This window comes from Lacerta agilis, chromosome 3, assembly GCF_009819535.1.
Source record: "Lacerta agilis isolate rLacAgi1 chromosome 3, rLacAgi1.pri, whole genome shotgun sequence".
Taxonomy (NCBI): Eukaryota; Metazoa; Chordata; class Lepidosauria; order Squamata; family Lacertidae; genus Lacerta; species Lacerta agilis.
Window position 1 is genome coordinate 99,748,695 of NC_046314.1, and position 18,254 is coordinate 99,766,948.

Below are 18,254 nucleotides of genomic sequence, written 5' to 3' on the forward strand. Positions count from 1 at the left end.
CCCATCTCCCCATCCCACCCACCTCTCTTCCCCTTTTTCTTCCTAATGTCTCAACAACCGAAACTGATTTGTAAAAATGTTACATGGAAAAAATACAAGACATAGAATCATAGAGTTGGAAGAGACCACAAGGGCCATCCAGTCCAACCCCCTGCCAAGCAGGAAACACCATCAAAGCATTCCTGACAGATGGCTGTCAAGCCTCCGCTTAAAGACCTCCAAAGAAGGAGACTCCACCACACTCCTTGGCAGCAAATTCCACTGCCGAACAGCTCTTACTGTCAGGAAGTTCTTCCTAATGTTTAGGTGGAATGTTCTTTCTTGTAGTTTGAATCCATTGCCCCGTGTCCGCTTCTCTGGAGCAGCAGAAAACAACCTTTCTCCCTCCTCTATATGACATCCTTTTATATATTTGAACATGGCTATCATATCACCCGTTAACCTTCTCTTCTCCAGGCTAAACATACCCAGCTCCATAAGCCGTTCCTCATAAGGCATCATTTCCATGGCACACCTTTGTAAATCAAGAAAATCTTTAATAAAAATAATTTTAAAAAAGGGGGGAAAAATTACGCGTGTGAAAGAGAAGACACAAGCCCTAGCATAAGCCTGTCAGTCGAGAAAAACGGCACGGGGGAGGGAGAGTTGTAGCAGAGAAGTAGCAAGTATACTTAATCCTTTCGCCACCCAACACTCCTTCACTCCAATACTGCGACAAATCTATATGCAGAATCCAATCTACTACTGATTACCTATAAGGAATGTTGAGTGGGTGTGTTTGGGCTAGTGGTGATTTGGATCCTCTTCCATCTAGATATTTCCCTCAGTTGTTGTTTTTTTATCCATTTCTCTCTCTCTCTCAGTGGGTCTCCATGACCAGAAGTAATTCACAGCTTTAAATAAGATTTCAGTACAGCCAGACTAGAGCATTCAGTTCTCTTCCTCTTCCACCCATGTGGGAAAGTACAGCTGGAATAAAGGGTTCAGAGCTTTAAGCAACATCCCTTAAAACTGGCCACATGTAGCTGAATCCTTAGAAAATAATAATAATAATAATAATAATAATAATAATAATAATAATAATAATACCCTACCCATCTGACAGGGTTCCCCAGCCACTCTGGGCAGCTACTTCTCAACGCAACTTAACTTGCATTCAGTTCTGCCTACCCTCATCTGCCATGTGGGAATAATAGTGGTAAAATGTGAATTTTGAGTGATTACGTTATTTTTAGAGCATAGCTTACGGAAATACATTGAGCGTTGTGTATCACGTCAATGGAATGCCTGTGTGTGTAAACCTGAATACCAATTTCATTTCAGTTTTTTGCCACGTGTGCATCTCTGCGTAGTCTTCATTGATGGCCTTCCCCCCAAGATGGAGACGAAGCAGTCTGGAACATTAGCGTTGTTGTTGTTCAGCTCTTTTTCTAGTTTGCATTTAATATTGTGTACTAAGTCTAGTGTGTCTGTGCAATTTCAATCAGAAGCAGGAAGTGTTTATTCAAGCCCTAATGGGTGGGATAGTCGCTGCAGTTTTCAGTAATTTTAAACAAACTGCTTAAGCATCCTGTTTAAATAGAGTTAAGTAATCACAGTTTTTTTTTATGCCGGCTGGGAAAGAATTTCATACCGCCCCCAACCCCATAATCTTGAATCAAATTGCTTCTTGCAAGACATGCCAAGGGCACAATGTATTTGTTTGGCTATAGTAAATCTCCCTTTTGACAGTGGCATTCATTTAGCAAAATTCCATGTTTTGGAAAGGTCGTAACGTAGAAGCATATTAGTCGGGCCTGATAAAGACACCAACTTTTCCAACGGGGGGCTTTGGCCATCTGAGCTGGGTGCCTTATCCCCTGTGATTGCTTGCCAAAGGAATAAACAGCTGGATCTTTGTTCTTCAGCGCCCACCACTACACATGGCCAGATGGTGGAACTGCAGTTACAGCTCAGCAGGGGTCAGGTGTGCAGAGGAGCCAATAGGGTTCTGCCCACTTCTGACCAAGGCTTGGCTCCACTGCCTGAGCAGTTTGCTACTACAGTACAGGCTGGGGTGCTCTTGACTGCTTGGCCACCCTTACTTTCCTGCTGACCAACTGCATTGATGGCTTGCCTGGTAGGTACATGCAAAGTATTGCCAGCACAGTGTGAGGCAGGTGTTGCTAGTCTACAGTCTTCCTTTTCCCTAAACATTGGCCATGCTGGTTCGGAGCTGTAGTCCACTAACATATGGAGGCTGCCATGTTGGCTATCCCTGGTGTAGTGGTTAGAAGCCAAGGGCCATAGCTCAGTGGTAGATTGTCTGCCTTGCAAGCAGAAAGTCACATGTTCAATCCCTGGAAACTCTGGTTAGGCTTGGGAGAGACTCCCTGCCTGAATTCCTGGAGAGCTGCTGCCAGCCAGGGTAGGCAATGCAGAGGTGGACCATCATAAGGTCACTTCCTATGTTAAGGTGGGACTATAGCCGGGAAGACGCTGCTTTGAATCCCCGCTCAGCTGTGAAACTCACTGGGTGACCTTGGGCCAGCTGCACACACAGAGAAAACCTACCTCACAGGTATCTGAAGAAGTGTACATGCACACAAAAGCTCATACCAAGAACAAACTCAGTTGGTCTCTAAGGTGCTACTGGAAAGAATTTTCTATTTTGTTTCGACTATGGCAGACCAACACGACTACCCACCTGTAACTACCTCACAGGATTGTTGTAAGGATAAAAGGAGAGGGAGAACCATGGCAGTAATCTTTAGTCCCTGTGAACGCCCCTTCGAAATGTTCTGCATTGTGACATAGGATCAGTCCCAGCAACTAACAGCAGCCAAGGTGCTGCACAAAGAAGTCGCAATCCATTTTTTTTCCTGTAAGGAATGAAAGTAAAGAAAACCCTTGGCCACCTCACCTTTAAAGATAAGACTATGCTCTCTGAAGTTCTTAAGAGTACACTCTCCAGAGATCCATCCCACTTGAAGTTAAGTCCCACTTTGAAGAAAGGCTTTAAAAAGAAATTGAAAGAGAAATATCCATCTGCCACAACTTTAAATGCTGATGATGCCCCCCCACCTTTTCTCAAAGGATGAAGGATCCTACAAAAGTGGGGCAGGATATTCAGCCCAGCCTTCACCTGGGGTGGTGTTCGGTAGGCAGTGTAAAGGTTTCAGCTGCCTGGGTCTTTCATTCTCAAGAGTTCAGAAATGCTTCTGTTTCCTAAACAATTATGATATGTTTTAGCCTTTGAAGAAATACTGCAACTTACCGGAATGGTTTCCAGGAGGGAGGAGGGTTGGAGATCTATTGACACAGTGAACTCAAGTTTTAAGGACTTGTTGGCATCAGGAAAGATTTCTTCACACCCATTTATATGAGAAACATTAAACAAGGGAAAAATGCCACTTGGAGAATGCTGATAAGTCTTATCTGCTTGTGAATTCTAGTTATGGAGGGGTGTGTGTGTGTGATGCCTTTCCTGGTTCGGGGTTTTTGAACCGCGGGCCAGGGTAGTTCTTCGCGTCGGGGGCCGGCGGTGACAATGCTGCTTGCCTGACGCACAGCACGGACACACGTCTCGGATTTGAAAGTGGGAAACACATTGCGTGATTTATTCCTGCTCCATGGTGTTTCAGCTAATCAAGCTGTCTTCACATGGCTGACAGGCCGCCCAGCTCTCAGAAACTTACCGGTACTTGAGAGCGGGGCGAGATTGTCGCTTGGGTTTCTAGCTACCCCTGCACATGCCCTCTTGCTCGCTGCTAAGTGTGTTTTTCGTCACAACCGTAATCTAATACAGCGTTATTAAATTAAAAAGTGGAAAAACAAATAAACAGAAGGAAGGGTAGCTTAGATTCTGTTAGAATTCAGGGGGTGGGGTGGGGAGGGAAGGATATTCTTTATGCAGACAGACAGTGAACGTTTCTCAGGCTGAAAACAATGCATTAAAGACATTACCTTTTTGTCTGGTATTTATGTGAAGTTTCATTCCCCCGTTGATGGTATCTCTGCGTGTGTAAACAGAGAAGGGTTAGTGGACAGTCTTGGGGAAAAGCGAAACCAATTGGCACGGATATTTATTCCTCCTTGCAGGAAGCGGTTGGCCATCAATCATAAATTCTCCTTAGGAGTGCCCATCTCCATTCTTGGTGGTTTACATTTAGGGAGACCTGGAAGCAATGATAATGTGCTCCACGCTTTTCTCATGGGTGAGGAGGTGGTCATGCAAGGGGCAATCAGCCCATTTCCATTCCATTGCAATCCCATTTCTTGTGGATTAAAAAATGTAATAAATAAGGAGGGAATCTCTTTTAAATGACATGCACTTTCCTCTAAAGTATGCATTTTGTATGCTTTCGCCCCTTATAGTACAGTTTTCAGTGCATTGTATGCTTTTAATACATTTTCCTTAATATGCATTTTTAACGTAACTTCCCATAAAATGTGCATTTTGTGTACTCCACCCCACCCCCTTCCACTCCAGATGAAGCTGTCTGGTGAATTCAGAGAAGTGTGTAATTCAGTTGTCAGCTGCATTCTAATTCACGTATAATTGCAAGACTAGAGAATTCGGCCAGTTCACTTTAAGATGCAGACTGAGTGAATTTCTCCTCAATCCCTAGCAGATCTATAAGGAAGCCACAACCTCTGAGGCTTTCAAGAAAGGGCAATGCATCCACAAAGGGGATTCTCCATAGAGCCTGGTAGAGACCTTTTAACTCCCCATGTGCAACAGCTCAGTCGGAGGATAGCAGGAGACTCTTAAGGGGTTCGAGCCCCAAGTTGGGTAAATGTTCCTGCATTTCAGGAGGTTGGACTAGATGACCCTCATGGTCCCTTCCTACTCTGCAATGCTATGATTCTAAGAACCGTTGAGGGAATTTTTTTAAATAGAAAGGCTTTGTTTGCAAGGGGAGGCCCGTTACCTCTCGTGGTGAAATTTAGTGGCTTGGCTTTCCCACGGTGGTGCATGCAGGCAGAGTACCAGTCACTGTACATCTGGGCCCTATGCGGAATGGATCTTCCAGATTGCGCCATGTGAGCATTGACAGACTCCCCTGTTCTCCGTCATGGCTTGGCATTATGCAAAGTTAAAGGGCTGCACTGAACCCTGTGGGGAATCCCCGCCGTCCCTCGGCAGACAACTTGATACGTATGGGAAGGGTTGGATTCTGCTGTTAGTTGAGCAGCCAGTGGGTGCCTCTCTGAGCCAAAACACAACCATTGACCAAAAATTGTTTGCAATATCCCTGTGTGGATTATTAAACAGCATAGAAGTGAATCCACAAAATGGCATCTCCTATTCTTTCCTTCCGCTTTCATGCCAATTGGCTTGTGCACCGACGGTCATATAAGCAATACACATTGTGTGTAGACTCCAAATGTGAGGGGCTGCAAAACTGGTATATTGGGGGGGGGGCGAGGCATTGGGAGATCACATTATTGGGTCATTCCAGATCAAATCAGTGCAAAAAACAAGGGTTTCCTCACCCACATCTCAGATTTTGATGAAACTTGGTGTACACCCTTCCCTTATGGTTGAAAGAAACCCCCTTAAAAATTTTTCCTCTATCTCATATTTTACAGTACTTCAGAATTTCATGAAATCTGTGTCGTCTGTCCCTCTTGAAACCCTAGGCACATGTACATTTTATTGTTTTTCTCCATAACCAATGATCAGTTCTCTTAGAAATTTTACACAGAGCTCAATAAGAGGATGAGAATTTCAGGAAAAATTACACCAGCACTCAAAAGATTTTATAAATGCCTTAAAAAAATTATAAATATACTTTTTTGGGTAGAAAACCTCAATTTTCAGCATATGGGTATGATGGAATCCAAAGTTTTTGATGTTGAAAATTATTGCAAAAACATGCTCTTTCTTGACAAAGAATGAAATTTATGGGGTTTTTTATTCCTTGTATTGAAAATTTTACGTTTTTTTGCTATCGTGGGGAAAAATGGTTTCTGGGTACAACTTTCCTACAATCCATAGCTGTAATAGAAAAAATTAATGAAACAAAGTTGTTCATCATAAAAATTAACATAATATTGGTTATTATAATTTCCCCCCCCCTGAAAGTACATACTTGTTTTAATTTGGGGATATTTGAATTTGAAGTTATGGTAATTGTCTAGAACCTCCGTATTGCAGAGTGTATGTGGCTGGCCTGCACATGTTCTGATGGATGCAGGATGGTGGGAATGAGGCCAGCAGGTGTGGTTGGGGAAGAGCCACAGCTCAGTGGTAGAGCATCTGCTTTGCATGCAGAAGGTTGAATCCATGACATCTCCAGGCAGGGCTGAGAATGTACCCTGTTCGAAGCCCTGGAGAGCCACTGAGCTACTGGGGCCAACTCTGTGTAAGGCAACTTTCTTTCTACCCTGTTTGTCTGCAGATGACTTAACCATGTTTGTTTGTGTGATCACTTGGATGTGACATATTTCATTTGTGTACTGTATTGATGAAAACCTCCCAATAACATATGTCCCAGTATCATTTAAGTTCAAAATTGTGGTTCCCAGCAGTCCTGGGAACTCCTGAATTGCATAACCCACGGTAAGAGGAAAGTTCACAAACAAAATAATTGCAGATTAATCCCCCTTTTGGCAAGTCTGAAATGAGAACAAGAAAATGTTCTCTGTAAAGACAATGCACCCTGAAATAATGTTGTTGTTGTTGTTGTTGTTGTTGTTGTTGTTGTTGTTGTTAATATTATTAAAAACTGTTTTCCTTTTCCTTTTGTTTGTTTTTTGGTTTTTTTTACTGTCACATTACAGCCGGCTATTTCAAAGTCAAGGAGACAAAAACGTTTGGGCTAGAAATGGCCTGGAAAACCTGTCTGTTGTTGTTGCTACTAAGCCAAATCAGGCCTTTACTGTGAGCCTCTCAGCCTTGTTTTGTCGCCCAGAGGTGCTTGACAACCATCCTGAGTTTGCGACTGTTTCTTTTTCGGCAGACAGCAGAAGCAGGAGGGTCAATATTGAGCCTCTGGGGAGTTGCATTCTGCTTGCTGGATCACAAGTGGTACAGGCGTGGTCTGTAGTGATAGTGATTGGCTGAATTGCCCTGACATCAAAGAGGTGTAGATTCCAGGGCTGCCTTTGGCTGAGCTGCTGATATCCTACTGATGGGCAAGGCTGGCCTATAGGGACTAGGGAAGGATGAATCAAGAGGACTAGGAAAAGAGCAGCCATAGGTGTAAGAAGACAGCCAACTCATGGACGCAAGGGGAAGATGAAGGTTGGGATGCTGAGAGGAGCAGAGGCCAGAGCAAATGTGTAGAAAATGGGCAGAAGAGGAAAAGTGTGGCTGCCCGGAAAGCCTGATTTTTTTCCATGCTGGTTTTAAATAGTTATCCAAATCTCTGGCAGTAGGCCTTGCTAGTCCATTATAAAATTGTCTCATTATCAACCATGGCCTATATGCTTTCATGCATTAGGCTCCACTTATCTGCTGGCTGGCTATATTCATCCCAACCTCCTCCTCAGCATTCTTCCCAGATATCTTGACACTGGCCCTGATCCAGTTGGTGGGGGGGCTCTGATGTGCTCGCTGTCCGGAACTCTCCCGCCCACAAGGGAAGTCCTGTTTACTTCTGCTGAGCGCTCTTAGGCCATAACCTTGTGGCTCTAACTCTGTAGTCCAAGGAAAATGCACAGAGAAATTCCCTCCTCCCCTGAGCGAGGGTGGGAAGCCCCGGCATGCTCAGGGCTCTGGGCTGCACCCCTGGACTTCAGTCCTGCAACTAGCGATCAATCATGCTTTTAATCCTTGGACTTCAAAGGTTCTTCCACAACTGCCTCTAAGCTAAGAGTTCCCTCCTTAGACTCCAAATGCATAGAAAACAGAGTTGTTTTTAAAATGAGCGTACTGTGTTCTTTGGTCAGTGCTTTTTCATGTCCAAGGTCACCCATTGAGCTTCATGGTTGAGTAAGGAACCAGGCAAATGTCTGAGGCTTTAAAGGACCAGTTGGAATCCTATTGGTTTGCCCCTTTTGTCACCTGATAGTTGCTTATTTATAATAATGCAGTACCACCCCTCTGAGGGCAGCACAAACTAGCAGCTGCCTCTTCTGGAGGGCTGCCGTAGTGGTGCAGAGAAGAAGAAGAAAACCTGGCTTTGATTTCCAGACTCCTCCATCCATCCCACAGAACCTTGCTGTGTCTACTTAAAAGGCTCTGCACAAATGAGAATTTAAAGTGGCTTTTCTATCTGTTCTTGGGTTTTATGCGTGTGAAATCCCGATCCATTCCACCATCGTGGGAGGGTGGGGAATCTGCTTATATTTGCTTGTGAACACTCCCCTATGGCTCACATGAATTACTTTTCGTGGTGGAAGGAAACACCATGTGATTTCGGGAGGCTTCAGCAAAAGTTCTTGGTAAATTGTACACCTGGTGAATTGGATCTTTCAAAAGTGGACAATAAATGCAGCAATTCTAAAGAAATACCCATCGTTCCCCCCCCCCCCCCCGAGTACTTTTTTGGGTCCTATGATTTGCTGTTGCTCGTTAGCTAAACCCACACATTCAACTTGCTTAAAACGTCCAGGTTTTCCTTTCTTTCGTTTCTGGATGCAGATCCTAATTTCCTAATGTGCCACGTACATACAGCTGGGTCTTTGTGCGACTGGAAGAAATCGGCTAAATAGCACTGTTTTCGTGAATTTCAGGACCGCCTCTTTTTCGTCATGGAATATGTCAATGGAGGAGACCTAATGTTTCAGATCCAGCGCTCGCGCAAATTTGACGAGCCCCGCTCCCGCTTCTATGCAGCAGAGGTCACATCGGCACTCATGTTTCTCCACCAACATGGCGTCATCTACAGGTACTTTCATTGCGGGTCTGGAATAAAGAATTCTTAAGGCTCTTGGTTTGATTTTGGCTGAGGGCCAATGTCTCTTAGCAACCGGATTGGCTGTTTGTTTCTGCTTGCTTACACAGAACTTTTTTTCTTTCTCTTTTGGGGGATGCAGGGGGCGGGGGAGGGGAGGCTGTTTATCATTCCGAATGTTAACATCTGAATCGTCCCTGCAGCCATCGCCAGCTGTGGGTGCCAGTTTTGTATTATAAGACAAGCAGTGCTTCTTTTAAAAGCTTGGCACGCTGTGGCTCAGAGTTGACTTTGGTTCTCGGATCAGCGCAATCTCTTCAGTTTCCCCCCCTTCTGCCATGGATTTCCTCTCGTTTCTGAACTCCCTGCCACTTCCTGAGTTTGTTTGTCCTAGTTGTCTCCAGCCTGACAGATATGGGATAATCGTTTTTGCGAGGCTTTGTACATGATGCCCTTTCCTCTTCGCTAGGAGGGCGAGGGCTCAGCCGCTAACGGGAAGCACCTCTTTTTGTAGGCAACTTGAATTTCACATCTTACCGCCTCGGATCACCACCCGAACAATAGCAAAGGCCGAGTTGCTAATCTTTCGCTATGCCACGAAGAACGCTTTCCGGGGATAAATATTTATTATTAGAAAATTTCACCTACTATCTCTGTGTTTATTAAGGGCTTTATCTTGTCGTTTCACCCTTCCTCTCCTTCTTTTCCCTTAAAAAAAAAAAAGCAACATACAAAAATTGGCAGCTTTCAACAACTTCAGATAAATCTTGGCAGGCGTATATGGAATGGGCTGCAATGAGGGAAGTTGGTTGCAGGTTCATGTTTCTTCCATGAAGTACTCGAAGGGTTCAGTCCACAAAGCAGTATTCACACTTTGCATAGCAAAGGGGTTTGCTGCAGATACACCCGTGAGCAGAGTGGCGAGTGCTGGAATGCATGAAGCAGAAACAGTAGTGGGGGGTGGGTGTTCCTAAGCATGCAATAATCTGCTCTGCACATGGCTAAGAGAGAGGAGCAACATGCTCCTCGCAGTCACCTGTAACGTTCCACCAACTTACTCTTTTCTAATGAAAAGCACCTATTAGAGTCCCTATAGCTTTTCTCCTGAATGGAGAAAAGCAGTTGGGGAGGGGGGATTTTGAGCAGGAAAATAAGGGGTTAAGCACACATCCCTATCCCAAAATCGGTCCTCTATGTAGGATTCCAGCCTCCTCCTGGCCAATCTTTATCAATTATTATTATTATTATTATTATTATTATTATTATTATTATTATACCTCGCCCATCTGGCTGGGTTTCCCAGGCCACTCTAGGTGGCTTCCAGCACATATAAAAACATAATAAAACACCAAACATTAAATACTTCATGATACAATGTCTTGGGAACGTTGTATAGTTATCCGTTTGACATCTGATGGGAGGGGAAATTAAAAACGGTACCATGTATAGTTTGTCCCTCAAGATTACAATTTAATGTTGTGATACAGATAACCATTTTGCCAGTTCTTGGGCTCCATCCATGTTACCAGTTGGGTTGCCCACATAATGTCTTGGGCTCTATCATCCCAACTGGATAAAAAAAATGTGTACATTAGGGAAAATAAGAACATAAGAAGAGGCTGCTGGATCAGGCCAGTGGTCCATCTAGTCCAGCATCCTGTTTTCACAATGGCCAACCAGATGCCCATGGGAAGCCCACAAGCGAGACCTGAGCACAAGAGGACTCTCCTGTTCTGCAGTATCCAGCAACTGGTATTCAGAAGCATAACTGCTTCCAACTGTGTAGACGGTATAGTGGTCATAACTCATAACTGTTGATAGGCTTTTCCTCCATGAATTGCTAGCAAAAGTGTGTGTGGGTTTTTATGTGGGCTTTTAAAAAATCAAAAAATAAACCTCTCACTGATGTGGAAATGGGAATTAGACTAGTCCTGTAAAACAAGAAATCTACATAATTGAAAACTGATAGATTCATCCATCCCTAGTCGGAAGCTTTACAGACAGCTGGCTAGGCCAATTAAAGTTTCAAATCATAGAATTGTAGAGTTTGAAGGGTCATTTGGTCCAACTCTCTGCAATGGAGGAATCTTTTGCTCCAAGTGGGGCCCCAGACCCATAACCCTGAGATTAAAAGCCTCATGCTCTACTGACCGAAATGTTTAGTGGAAATGGTTGGCAGGGGGTAACAAGAAGTAGAGGTCTGGTTTAACTGGTTTGCTTGCCTCCCTCCCTTCTCACAGTGTATACTGCAGCCAGTATTGTCACACCAGCTCATTTCTTGCATTTATTTATTTTTTCATTAAAAAAATTATACACTGCTTGATAGTTTAAAAAAACCCCAGAAAACCTCAATGCGATTTACAAAAGATGAAACAGTAAAAAATAATAATAATGGGGGGGGGAGTAATCACAGCCTTACTTTAAAACATGCTAAAGTTAAATTATTTATTTATTTTATTTCTTTATTAAATTTATATACTGCCTTATACCCGCAGGTCTCTTGGGCAGTTCACAAGATAAAATCACAATATAAAAACAAGAAATACACAAGAATACTGAAAGTAGGCTGTTATATATAGAGAGAGAGAGCGAGCAAAAGAGTACAGTGAAGGCACCGACTTGATGTCAAAACAAAACAATCAAGTTCTTACAACTGTGGAACAGGTATTATGTGGCACCAGTAGCAGTGTCGTTTCCGCCAATCGAGGCGGTCAAGTGGGCACATATGAGATAAGGCAATCTCATAGGTAAACTAGCCCCAAGTTGTAGGTGTGATTTTGAGCTAAAGACCAAATGTAATGTGGAGGGGGGGGGCTGCATGGTTGGATCTCCTGAGACAGCCCACCAGCCAACTCTTGACAGCCCACCAACCATGTCATGGATTCTTCAGCTGCGATTCCTGCATTGCACTGGGTTGGACTAGGTGACCCTTGGTGTCTCTCCCCCCTTACAATTCTGTGATTCTATGTATGGCATCTCACTCAAATACAGCAGGCCTATCAAGCACCCAGTAGCAGCAATGGATTTTACTTGACTTGCTAGGTCAGGTGTAGGGATTGGGGGGGGGGGGGTCATTTCTATTCATTTTACATTTAAATGCAAACCTACCTAATTCACACACACACAATACAATACAATACAATACAATACAATACAATACAATACAATACAATACATGAACCAGTACTCAGCCATCCTTTGGAAACCTCAACTCTCCAAATTCTGCAATGGTGTTCTCCAGCTAAGTAATGCATATGCTGGAGGAAAATGTCAATGAAAATGCATGCATTTGTGAAAATTGCATACAGAAATGCATTGCTGCAGAGGAAATTGCATATATCTTAGGGGAAAGTGCATACAAATGTATACAATAAATTCACACTAAAATGCTGGCGAATTTTCGTGAGTATCCAAATGTGAAGGACTGGACATAAAATGAAATAACGAAGGAACTGACAGATCTGTCCATCCCTAGCCACAAGCCACACAGGTCTTTTCTATGCGACTGTTGTGCTGCTGACTTCGGGTGTCCAGTTTTATCTTCATTTTACCCACAATTCAAAGGGTCAGTTCATTTGTGGCCTTGACAAAAGGGCTCCACCTCTGAGTTCATGTCATCTTTTGGCTGGCACCGTCTCAGGTCTTGCATTCTTCTTAGTTAAAACACAAAATCAAATGCGAGAGTGGCCTTATCTGATCCCCATGATGAAAACAAAAGTCACATTCTCAGTTCACATAAATATTTTCATAAAAAGATACATTGTTATATCAAAGCCCATCCTGTTGCATTGTACCACCCATTGCTTTCTTGCGCTGCCTGTAGAGCTCTCCTTTTGTTTTGTTTTGTTTTTTGTTAGCTCCCTAAGTCTCTGCCCGGCTGTAGAAGGCATGAGCTGAAGGCTCTATATTGGTATCTGGCATAGCATGATCGAGGTCTAAGGCAGGCCTAATATTTCCCAGTTTCTAAACCACCTTGAAAAATTGGGAGTGCCTTGCAGGCTCTCACGCTCTATTCTCTCCATCCTCCTCCTCCTCCTCCTCCTCCTCCTCCTCTCATTGCAAATTCCTTTCCAGCGTTAATCACCGTGCAGAATTACACTTGCACCAGTGCTAACACTAATCATTATTTACTTCATCGTTTAGGAATCTCCTTTGACATATGTGTTTCCTGCACAACCTATTCCAATGTTAGAAGGAGCACAGGGTAATATCCCCTCTTTTAAAAAATTATTCAGATAATGATACTGTTTAGATGGACGGCTTCTACTTGAGTTACAGAGAAAGAAAAACTGAAGATTTGCATACATATCACAAAACAGCTAAATTGGCTTTTAAAAGTGAACAGGAGAAATTACTAAATATAGTTTTGAAAATCAACATCTTTAAGGCAAATACCTTTTCTTTCAGCTGGGAAATGCATGTTGGAACAAAAGTGTCTTCAGTTGTTTTCTGGAAAATACAGATAATGGGCACCTGTCGAATTTTGACAGGAATGCTGTTCCGCAGAAGAGGGGCAGCTACAGTGAAAGCCCTGCTCCAAGAAACTCCAGAGCACAAAATCATTTGACATCATTTGTGATGTCTGGTGATTGACAGGTGGGTGGAAACCACGCCCCCATCTGTGAAATTTGGCCTGTGAGGCAGATCATGATAAAAGGCTCCCCACCCCTGCACTATAACCATGATCAATGCTGAAAACATAAAGGATGGGGAATTCAGACATGTTGGCTAAACCATGGTTTGGCCACTACATCTGAACTAGCCTAGGTGGAATTTGAACTAGGGTTTTCCCAGCTCACAGAACATAGCCCCTACTGAGCTAAAGGCTTATTGGAAAGGTGAAAATAATTTCACTGGAAGAACGTGAAGAATTTCTCTTCATGAATGGTCACCTGTACAACATAAGCAGAGCCTTGACCTTAGCAGTGGGATTGTGGGGTAGGCCTTTTGTTATCATGAGAAAGAGAGAGACAGTCAGAAACTGGCCGAAAAGCATGCCAAGTTTACATTCCTGAGGGGGCAGCCGTTTTCCTGCAGAGTTTGTAGGAAGGGGACCAAGGCTTTCTGTCAGATAACAACAGCAAACTAATGCCGCAGAGAGGAAGTATGGAAACAGCATTTATCTTCTGTTTAAAATGTTAATTATTTTAGATTCTTTAGTTGTTCTACTTTACTGAAAAGGGCAGTGGGGGGATCACACAAGCTTGTACTATCTTGCTTGGTTGGAACATATAGATGTTATTCATTTATTTAGTTACGGAAATTATATCCTGCTCTTGAGCCAAAAAAAGGAGAAGCTCCCAGAGCACTTTGCAGATCAATGCAAACAAGGGGCAGAGTTTGCCCTGAGGCTTGCCATCTAAAAAGACACAGCACAAAAGGAGAGCAGATTGGGAGGGAAGAGGAAATAAGGAAACACAGGAATAAGTTATTAGGTATGAGTTTGCCTACTGACCAGCAGGGTTGGAAATTTTTAAGGAGAGGGGGAGACAAAAGTATCTCAGCTGCTGACAAAGTCTTATCTTATCTTTACAAAAATACATATATTAGGGCAGGCATAGGCAAACTCGGCCCTCCAGATGTTTTGGGACTACAACTCCCATCATCCCTGACCACTGGTCCTGTTAGCTAGTAGTAGTAGTAGTAGTAGTAGTAGTAGTAGTAGTAGTAGTAGTATTGGGCTCCCAGCACCTACCTTCAAAGCAACCTCCTAGTAAACTAGTCACTAAGGAAGACCATAGGTGGGACTGGCTGCAAGAAGAGAGACTTCCTTTCAGAACATTTCTTTCCATGTGATGTTGTCCTGTACTCTGTTTCTAGACTACAATTGGTTGGCATCAGTAGCCGTTTTTGAGCCGTTGCTAAGCATTTCTGTTACCATGTTTGAAGTCTACAAGCATTGGGAAGGTGACCTTGTTGCAACGAGGATGTAAAATGCTTTTGCCCCTCTATTCTCTGTGAAGATCTCCAGATCTCCCTGCTTGGGGGGAGAGTGTTAAACTAGTGGCAGAAGGCCCCAATTTTGATCAGAGAAGCAGCAGTGGTGGAAAGGTCTTTAATGCTTTCCATCCATGATATTTTTCCCAGTCAGTGTCCTTCCCCGCACTCATACTGCTGCTTTTAGTTGCACGGGAAGAAAAACTACAGCTACATGCATTTCCCCAAACTGGTAATATGAGCAACTTGTGAGGGGCATTTTGATTGAGAGAATGGTGAGGGTTCTGCAAACCTTGTCTCCCAGCACCCAGTAAAAGCCAGAGACCCCCGCAGCTGCTTTAAATGATAAGAAAGAGAGCTGATTAGGTAAACATACTTGATATATCATTTCAAACATACATAAATTCCATAAATAATACAAACGCCTGTTGTTATATAACAGTAATCTGTATTAATTTGCCCTTGGAAAGACTTCCCATTACAGAGTCCTCCTAAAGTCTGTCCTTCTGCAATGGAAACTTGTTGAGAATGGAGGGATATTATACAGCTAAAAGCTACTTACTTCTCCCCTTCAAGTACACCCTTGAGAACACAGCTGAGAAATCTATCCTTTAAAAAAAAAAAGTTAATCCTATCTTCCTCTGGGATATTCACAGAATACCAACAGATACCTACCAAACGCTGGGAATTTTTAATTTGTGGAACTTGACCCACCTTAACCTTGTGTGCTTGGAATTTTCAAACATGGGGGAAAGGATTGGTTTGCTGGCTGGCGCTGTCACACAGGGATGTTGCTCTCTTGGGGACCTTGATATATAATCTGAAGCAAGAACTAGACACAGGGGGAGTGTAACCCTATCAGTTCTGATGGGCCTCTCAGCAACTTCTGATACTTTCTACCATGTGACCCCTATGGTGGGCTGTAAGCCACTCTTTTGTAGTGGTTCCAGTACTTCATGGAAGAGTTGTTTGAGAAGGTGGCATTGGTTAATTCCTATCAACCCACCCTTAAGGTTACCCCTAGGTAGAATTCCATTTGATACTTCTTAAATAACTTGAGCAATGTATATGCAGTAGGTTATAATATTTGCGTGATGTTTTAGATATATGCTGCCCATGAAGTCCTCTTCAGGTCTGGCAAGATGACCAATGATGAGCAATTTTCTTGTTTTATTTCTGTCAGTTATGAAAATTGGGTCACCTTGCCAAAATCCTGGGGCATTTCTGTGTTTCAGACAAAAAAAAGCAGTCCCAATTATCTCATCACAATTACATAACCACAAATATTTTTCTAAAGAAGTTCCTTGGAAGTCCCATCACTTACAAGTGCTAAACTGGACTTAAGAAAAGCAGATTCACATGATAAAATCAAATCTAGAAAAATGTGGGTTGGGTAGATCCACCTAGCATCAGGACTGTGAGCTGAGAAGGGTCCATCTGAGCACTCTAGACTTGGTTTGAAAATACTGGGAAGAGCAACCAACCTGCTCATGAAAGTTTTTCAGTAGCACAGTAACTTTTCAGCTGAGTATGTACCATGTGTCTAAATTGAGCTTGTGGCCAGCTTCAGTGAAACCCCCTCAGCATTAATTCTCTTGGATCTGCACCAATGCAGTTGCGATGTAGCGCCTAATTCCTAAATGATTAATAAATAATTCCTAGAATCAGAGTTTCAGTTTGGCACCCCTCCTCTGTTTATTATTGTTGTTTGTTTGTTTGTTTGTTTGTTTGCCACCTATCTGACCGAGTTGCCCCACCCACTCTGGGCAGCTGCCAGCAAAATATAAAAGCATCATAAAACATCAAACATTAAAAACTTCAGATGTCTTCTAAAAGTCATATGATTATCAGTTTGTCATCTGATGGGAGGGTGGGCCTGAATACTGGGAAGGCCCTCCGCCTCGTTCCCTGTAACTTCACTTCTTGCAGTGAGGGAACCACTAGAAGACCCTTGGAGGTGGACCTCAGTGTCCAGGCAGAACGATGGGGGTGGAGATGCTCCTTCCAAGTACTGTATACCGGACTGAGGCCATTTAGGGCTTTAAAGGTCAGCACCAACACTTGGACTTATGCTTGGAAACGTACTGGGAGACAGTGTAGATCCTCTTTATTAAATAAGAACACCAATGTTTCACACATGTACAGTGCCATCTATTCTTAAAATTACTGACCATGTTATATCTTGTGTGTTTTTTAGAGTAATTGAATAAGATGTGGGATTATTTCAGTACTTTTTATTTTTCCAGTGTGAGTGGGGGGAGAGGCAAACATGGGCAAAGGAACTGGGTACTCCAGTCTCCCTAGATAATCTCGCTCCTGGAAACCAGTTTCATTAGTCTTCAATTCATTTGCAAGACACGCTAACTTGACATTTTATCCATACCTGAACTTGAAAGCACCTGAACAAAATAAGCAATATGCTGTTTGATAAGTCAAATTCACCTTGTCAATTGATACAAATGCAAAACTCAAAAACAATACGTCTATAGATAAATTTGGCCTCTGAGGACACGATGACCTTGTTTTTCAAGCATTCAACCATCATTCTTCACCTGACTAAAATGTAAGAGTGTCATACCATCCTTTCAGCATCTTTCAACATGTGGCTTTTTCCCAGGTAAAGCTTGCTAGCGGTTTTGCATGGAAGGATTAAGACCATGCATAGTAAAAAGCTTTAATTTACACCTCACTGCCTCTATTCTAAAGTGTTTATTTTATCTGTTTTATAAAAATTGCGTAACAGCTTGCTGTCATAATATTTTTCTGGTTAGTAAAAAAGGACATGTGGCATTCTTTCTTTTAAGGGCAAAGCTTGGAGAAAGGAATCTTATACAGATTTAAACTCAGCAGGCTTGCTGGGACAGAGGGGCTACCAAAGGAAGAATTTGGCACAAAGCAGATTAACTTGAAATCTAGAAATGCAATTTTATTAGAAATGCACCAAGAAGTCATCCCACTTGACAGCATACCATGCATTTGGTAGAAAATTAGGATTCATATAATTTGTATTATTTGGGGGGGGGGGTTAAACATTTTTTGTAAGCCACTCTGAAAACTTGAATGGCACAAATCTTAAAAATAAAAGAATACCGGTACATTACCAAAAATTGTAGATGCATCCCTATTGCAGATATATTAATCCGTGCAATATTAGAGGAAGCTGAGCATATGAAACAATATAATTGAATGTATTGTTGAAAATATAAAAAATGCATTACATCAGGAAAATTCGTTGCAAAAATATGCACATTAGTCAAAACTGCATATAAAAATGTGTTTATTAGAAGAAATTCACACTAAATGGCTGATATATATTTTTAATCGCTGCAAAAATGTGGAGGACCGAATTTATGATTGGAAAGAAGAGAAACTGGGAGATCTAAAATTGGCAAAGCCTTCCATCCCTATCCTGAAGCTCATGCCCGGTTCCATAAGCCACAGTTTAGGAGGCCAGGAAAGGTTGTCCAAACCAGGCCGGTATCAATGTGTGTG

At 42.7% G+C, this 18,254-nt stretch overlaps 1 protein-coding gene across 1 annotated transcript in view; it reads left to right on the forward strand.

Moving 5' to 3' along the window:
- LOC117044287 (protein kinase C epsilon type) overlaps positions 1 to 18,254 on the forward strand; it is a 153,680-nt gene that overhangs the window by 109,455 nt on the left and 25,971 nt on the right. Inside the window, exon 10 of the mRNA XM_033144901.1 lies at positions 8,665 to 8,819. Within this exon, the coding sequence (XP_033000792.1) occupies positions 8,665 to 8,819 (155 nt within the window). The remainder of the gene's footprint in view (positions 1 to 8,664; positions 8,820 to 18,254) is intronic.